At 37.2% G+C, this 7,264-nt stretch overlaps 1 protein-coding gene across 1 annotated transcript; it reads right to left on the minus strand.

Moving 5' to 3' along the window:
- Nucleotides 1-252: 252 nt before the first annotated feature.
- RTCA (RNA 3'-terminal phosphate cyclase) lies at nt 253-7,178 on the minus strand (the record flags this gene model as incomplete). The annotated part of the gene is made up of 10 exons (XM_010166442.2): nt 253-348; nt 706-810; nt 1,920-2,014; nt 2,650-2,708; nt 2,844-2,968; nt 4,121-4,262; nt 4,778-4,836; nt 5,306-5,429; nt 6,481-6,624; nt 7,127-7,178. Coding segments are annotated over 10 exons (1,001 nt in total), but the record flags the coding sequence as incomplete, so codon positions are not given.
- Nucleotides 7,179-7,264: the final 86 nt, after the last annotated feature.

Below are 7,264 nucleotides of genomic sequence, written 5' to 3' on the forward strand. Positions count from 1 at the left end.
TGTCCAGTCTGTCCTCATTTTGTTGCCAATAGTGGGGAAAAAAAAACCAAACAAAAAGTGAAGTTTCCTTTTTTCGTACCACAGATTCTCAGCACACCAAGGAAAAACTAGACATCATTCCTGAAGTTAAATCACTCGGATGTGACAGAAGGCTCCTCCTGTTCACATGCATATTATACAGCTATTGAAATGTAGTGCAATACATCACTGAGGTATGTTGAGTTTTGCTTTTGTCAGCTTAAAAAAAAACCTCTATAAATTTGGGTTTATCATCCCCATTCCTTGGCACTCAATGATGTAGGTGTCTTTACTGGGATCTTCTTCCAATTTTGTCACAGTAAATTTGGCCTGAAACAGGATTAGAAATATATCACTAATGAAGTTATAGCATACATAAGTTTAAATATTCAACATCTGATGTCCAATAATCATATTGCCATGTTTTTATGTATATTACAGTTTTGACTGATTTCATTACAAAACATTTAAATAAAGGTGGTAAAAGTATCTAACCATTTTAAAGGCATTTAACTGTAAAGTATATTCACTTTCTACAGGTAAACTCCCATGTAAATATTGTAGCAATTATTTTATCAATGCTTGTTCTCCATGATCACGTTCAGTTCACAACGCCCGATGAACTGTACATTGCCTGCTTACTGGATGACAACTGACAGGTAAAACTTCCTGAACTTTTGGACTCACCTTTGTTAGCTGCTCTGCAAAGTGTATAGCTGTTTGTGTATGAAGTGTAATTGGTCCACTTTTCACTCTAGACAACCCTTTTGCTAGTGCCATAAAAATGATCAGCTGAAAGGGAGGGAAATGTAATTATTAAGTAACTTCAGATCCTAGGAACTTACTGATTTAAAAAAAAAAAAACAAAAACAAACAAACATGCAAAACGTCTGTAGATGTAAAAATGTGGTCTGCCAAGTTTCATAGTGATCCAAGGCTCAAGAAGCTTTGAAATTACTACTGTAAAGCCTGTTACAGAAGGGCTGCCACTTTTGCACAGTGGAGTTTGCCACTGAAGTCTTGTTACTACATTTAACTTTGCTGTCTCCCCACCCTCCCACCCTGAAATTCCCCAAAGTCATGTCAGAATTCAGAATGGTAAATTAATTTATGGAGAAAAAACCTCAGGAAGAGGTTTTTTAATTCTAACACTTGTGGATCACATATCGGCCAGGCAGATATTTTAAAAAATATGATTTGATTTACAGATATCACCATGACAAACACTCTGTAAAGCATGATATACCTCTGAGCAGCTCCCATATGCAGTGAATCTAGTGGGATGTTTCTGTCAATTGTACTGTCCATACTTTGGAAAAAGTAGGACGAGTCCCAAACCTAAATACTTCCTATTATACTACATAATAGTAACGTGTGGCTGGGTATTTACAGCTAAGAGGTAATGTCATCCTATCTAGAACAGCCCAAGATTCTTACCAGACTGTGTTATTGAAAATAAGATAGCGGAGGGTCTTCATTCTCAAATGAAATGAGGTGGGCAAGACAAACAGGAGCACCTCTTAGATATTCTGTTCTCTAATAGCTTCACTTATTATCATTCTTGATATGCAACCAGGGAGCTAGTTTGGAGTGCCAAATAGAAGTAAATTCCTTCCTCTTTCTTACATACCTAGTAAGATTTACAGGAAGGGAAAACTTAAGGATGTTGGTGCAAAGCCAGGAGCATCCATGGTTCCTTAGAACTGTATGCAATTTGCTAATGTCCTGACTGCACCCAGAAATCTCCTAAAATTTCTAATTATCAAATAATTATGCAAAGCCATGCCTACCTGTAGAGATACAGTCTAACTCTGAAATCTACATCTCATTCTTTCCCTGTTCAGATTTATATTCTTCACAAGTAATACATACATGCATGTAAACACATACAGGAGCCTTACTTGGTCTTGCAGAGAATCATCTACTGTTCCACCGTGTTTAAGATTCCTAAGCAGTATCTCAGCTGCTTCAATGCCAACCTTGTCAGAATTCTTTCCTAGCAGAGAAATGCAGATTAGGATGCTGCCAATTATTATTTAAAATTTTAAAAATACAGAAGGAAAAAAAAAAAAAAATCAAGAAATTATCAACTTTTTAAACCTTACTTCCATGCTCTTGCCCCAAATGTCTGCTTAAAAACCCCCTCCCATCTTATGATGACATATAGTTCATACTTCCTAAGCAGTGGAAGGACAGTAGCCCCACTTAGTCACAGAAACACTTTATTCAAAGCATTTAAAACCAAAATCCTTTCTATTCCTTTTACTCTAAATACATGTCGAGATTCACTGTTGAACAAAAACTTCGCAGGTAAACCACAAGGACCGTATGTTCTTCAAGTCCAGAAGCATTTTCAACAAAGTGATTCCTAACAATCCATTCTGATAAAAGGTGAGTTTAATAATTCTGTAATTTTTGTCACTATGCAGAAGCAGCTTAGTACAAAGTGTAGGATTCCATTTACTACCTTTAAAATCTGCTCATTTCTACTGTTCTTTATTACTAAAAAACACCCATTTAAAAATGCAACATTCAAAGCTTCAGATATTGAATAGATTATCCTTTAGATTCCTGTTTGTTAGTAGTACATTAAGTTAAGTCTGAAAGAGGTATGCTTCATGGAACTCTTACCTCTCTTGCCAAGTGATGACCCAGCTAACAAACAACCTGTTGAAGTCTCTGCCACAATGCTAAGCAGAAAAAACAGAACCAATATTAAGAACAAAATCACTCACATTACACTTTATTTACCAGATGTGTAATCACGATCTAGCTAACCAACCAGCAAGGTTACAGGTCTCAACACAAAGTCTGGCTCATCTTACATTATTCCACTGCCAGTCCCAAAGGCTTGATCATCAGGTTCTCGAACAGGCTGAATGTTAATGTAAAGATCTCTGATTTCTTTTCTGATGCATCTCACTGCTGCTGCTGCCATGTCTTTCGCCAGCTAACAAGATCAGAGGTAAAAATATTAATTAAATTTTGTAACTAGAGTAATACTTTTTCCTCATAAATCTAATTATTACAGTGAATCCCTGAATAAAGGACCTACTTTATTAACTAGAAAAACAAAGGATTGTTACAAAACCCCTACAAGCAAGCACTGAACATCATCTCTGGAGATTTTTCCCACAAAATTAAGGTAACATTAAATGCTGAACAAATAACAACTATAGTGATGTATGTAGAAGCTTCAATATAAATAGAAGTTCAAGAACTTTTCTCCATTCATAGGGAGAAAGATTTGATTGTAGAAAACAAAACAAAACAAAACCAACCACAACATTCCACAGTGTTTATGTACAAGATATATTCTACAAGATATAACATATAAAATAACAATTTTAAATCACAGGCAGGTGGGGGCAGATGAAGCTTATCCCATCCTTGTGACCCAATCATAGCCAATTTTCATAGGTTTGGAGATTTTAAGACCAAAACCAGCAGTCCACAGCTCTTCAAAAAATAGCTCAATTTCTTCTCTTCCTTCCTCTACTACTTCCTAGCCTGTGTGTGAGAAGGAGCCTTGAGGAGATCCCACCACTCATTCTCTGTAAACACAGACAGGATAGGAATAATAGAAGTGGGTACAAAGGAACAGATTTCTCTCTCTTTTATCTGTGGCTAAACCTACCCTTACCTTGTTCTATTTAATACCCTTTAGCAATGATTGAAAAATTCGATGTAGCCTGACCTCTGCCTAGTACAGTGCACCATAGTTAACCCATAAATCTATTAACAAGGACCACGACTTCAGACTTAAAATAATCCACATAAATATGAATGATACATAAACCAGATATAAGATACCCATCAATATGTGCTAAGGACTTTTGAACAGTCATACAAAGGACATCGAGGATACTGTTCTCATTTCCTGTTTGAGCTGCTGCCATATTGCTATGCAATACATGCACTTTAGAAATGTCCACAATTCTATTCTATGGCCGGAATAATTGAAACCATTTAATGAAGCTACTTAGTTTGTATGTGAAAGACTGCAGAATACAGGAACAGGAGAGGTTTGTTAAGCAGATTACATGCAATTTTATATAGATATATGAAGCTGGATACTACCAGAGCTGTTATCAGCACTTACTTTTATAGGCAGCGCTCCCGCAACAAATGCTCTTCCATGTATCTTTGTCACTGCGCCACGTTCTGTTAAGTTTATTGGGCTCAACTCTTTGACTGGTGACATCTGGACTACAACTTCACCGCCTCCCTGAGGATAGTAGCCCCTATTTAAAAACAGTAACCAGATATAATTAAATGCAAAATCACAAGGAAACCAAGGAAAGAGACAGAAGGCTCTTCATATATTGTGTTATATATGTTCTCTGTTATTGTACATATGAATTTTCTTGATGTGTGTCTTAGAAATCTTTATAAAAGAATTAGGTTCTCTAACAGTATTACGTTATAATACACATCTAATTAACTACCTAACACCAACATAACTGGCACCTCAGAAAAAGCTCAGTAATGTACTGCCTGTTCAGCATGCACTCCTCTCAGGGGCAGCCCAGAGGAAACATTAAACAGCAGCTGAAGACTCAGCAATGGAAAAAAGACAGGAAAGAACCGTATCACATTCACCATATGGTGACAGTACACAGAGAGGGGCAGCTAATGCAGATTAGTTCATGTATTGTAAATTCATCCCTCAGCTTGATTGAGGGCACCTTGTGTGTGCCTTGTGTGTGTGCCACTGTTTCAGTAAGGCCTGCCTCTGCCACATGTCTGCGTAACTCACCTCTTTTTTATGTCACAATTAAATGTGAAATTGAACTTTTCAACTATTGGCTTGAAAACCTGAAAAACAAGCATATATAAAAACACAGAGTGAATCTATCTTGCATTTACAATTTCCTACTATTTTATGCAGTCTTAAAAAAAAAAAGTAAACCACAAAAATTGCAGTTACATTATAAAAAAAAAAAACAAAAGACAGCCAGTCTCATCCATACAGCTTATTTGACATTTCTCATACTTCATGCTGAATGACACTTTGAAAAGGATTTTTTATGGAAAGAAGAAGAAAACTTCTTAACAATTCACAACACCTCTAGAATAAATAATATATTTTAAGTGAAATTTTCTTTAGTAATTAAAAGCAAACAGACTAGTTGCTGTTTCAGGGTATTCCATGAAACACTGGTTACAGTCCCATGCCTAATTCCATAATTACAAATAAACTGACAGTAAGAGCAACAGAAGTACAGTAGTTACATTACATATGTACGCATGAAAGATGCGCCAAGAGAAATAAATTTTCCCCTACCATGACTGTGTAGTCTATCTGAGGAGCCATCTCAGCATTAGTTCCACCTTTTAAACGAAGTTCTGATGGGGAAGCAGCAAACAGTACACAGGGCATTGCTACCTGCATCAGTAGACACACACTCCTAGAAGAAATTATAAGATACTCAAATGTTGTGCAGTCATAACCCATAGAATCATTACACATCAAAGGCAAATTACTTTCTAGAGTATTTCAAAAAGTATTTCATTTTGAACATTATCTATAAAGTAAACTTATTAGCCTCCAAAAATACTAATTTAAAACTTCATGTCCTTAGCAAGCCTAAATATGAAGGTTTTTGTGTTACAGTAATTGCATCTTTAATATTCCTGTTTGAAATTAAAGCAATGTACCTTACTTAGTCTAGTGATGGGACTGTGAAAACTGTAGCTTTAGCTAGCAGATGATAAAAGCAGAAAAGGCTTAGGCAGCAATTTTAACATTTTAATGTTTATTTAATGACAAAATATTTAGAAAACTACAAAATTGCTTAGAAGCTGGTCAGCATCCCGCACAAGAAAATTCAAGGGCATAGAAAATATGCTTCTAGATACAAGATTTCCCTGTCATTGAGCCTCTCCACATTTCATAGATAATAAAAAACAGGATAGAAGAAACACAGGCACAATGAACCGTGGATAGAATATGTTCCCAGTTCAAAAAGACTAGTATGCCATATTGTACCATTATGTCCCTAAAGAAAATGTCAAAACTTGCGTTATTATATGATGAGGATTATTTCTGATCTGAAATTTTCTGATTTGAGATACTTATCTAATTTGATACATTCGACCTGATATGTAATGTGCCAATGTGAGAAAATAATGGATAAAGTGTTAAATACTTGGGCAGCTGGGTTTTGCTTAACATTAATCAAGTGTTCAACTTATATTTCAATTATAATTTTAAAACTATTACACTTGCATGTACTTTATTCAAACATTTCCTGCCTACGCTAAAGGTTTTTTGGTCACGTATATCTGGCTCGGGCAGCACAGACTTTGGCTCGTTACCCATGTATTATTGCTCTTTTTTTCCCTGCTCTTTTGTGATAATTTTAAAGTTACCAAAACATCTTCTGTCATAATTTTAAAGTTACCAAAAGCAGTTAAGAGCAGTTACTGGTCAGTCATTATCCGTGTACAAAGACATACCCTGCTGTTTTTGTATCTGCTATGTGGGTTCCACCTTTGATCTTCCCAGGAGTGAAGGTTATTTCTGTTGAGCCAATTTCTCCACCTTCCAGCTTCCCCTCACATAGATCTCGAATGATCTCCAATCCAGATAGATGCTGAGGCCTTGGAGTGACAATATGAAATTAAAGACATGTACAAGTAGTCTGCGTACTCATGTTACATTAACAGAGCTCCTAAACACCAACTAACAAATACTACAATTGCAAATTTCAGATCAAACAAAGATCAGAAATTCAGTCTGGTTCCTGTGATACTTCTGAGTTCACAGGTGCCAAAGGAGCAGCGCTCAGGCCACGCTGGAATTCGCAGGATTCGGGTGTGTTTTCCATCAGAGTGGGCACAGACAAATGAGACGCAGGAGCAGTCGCTCATCCTAATGTGATAAATGCTTGGACAAAAATGCAGTGGGATAACGATGGCAATACTGAAGTGGAGCCAAACCAGTAAGTGGTTGCCAGAGCCACAAGAGAGCTAACAGTTTTGCTATGTGACTGTCTTGCTGTGCTTGCGTTTCCATTTGTTTGAGCAATTTAAACAGGAAAGCAATGCCCTGCTCTCACACTATCCGCTCGGTGAACCATGTTTCGCAGAGGCATTACGTGACCCCAGCTGTATTTCGTGTTTCACAGCGCGCAGTCTGCTTCGCACCTTTGAAACTGTTTCCGAGACGCCGGGTAAGTCCGTGGTGCCCGAGAGAGAGGCGGCGGCCGGGGCAGCGCCCTCACCTGCCCGCGGCCGGGCG

Source organism: Antrostomus carolinensis, unplaced genomic scaffold, assembly GCF_000700745.2.
Source record: "Antrostomus carolinensis isolate BGI_N321 unplaced genomic scaffold, ASM70074v2 scaffold25384, whole genome shotgun sequence".
NCBI classification, from domain to species: Eukaryota; Metazoa; Chordata; class Aves; order Caprimulgiformes; family Caprimulgidae; genus Antrostomus; species Antrostomus carolinensis.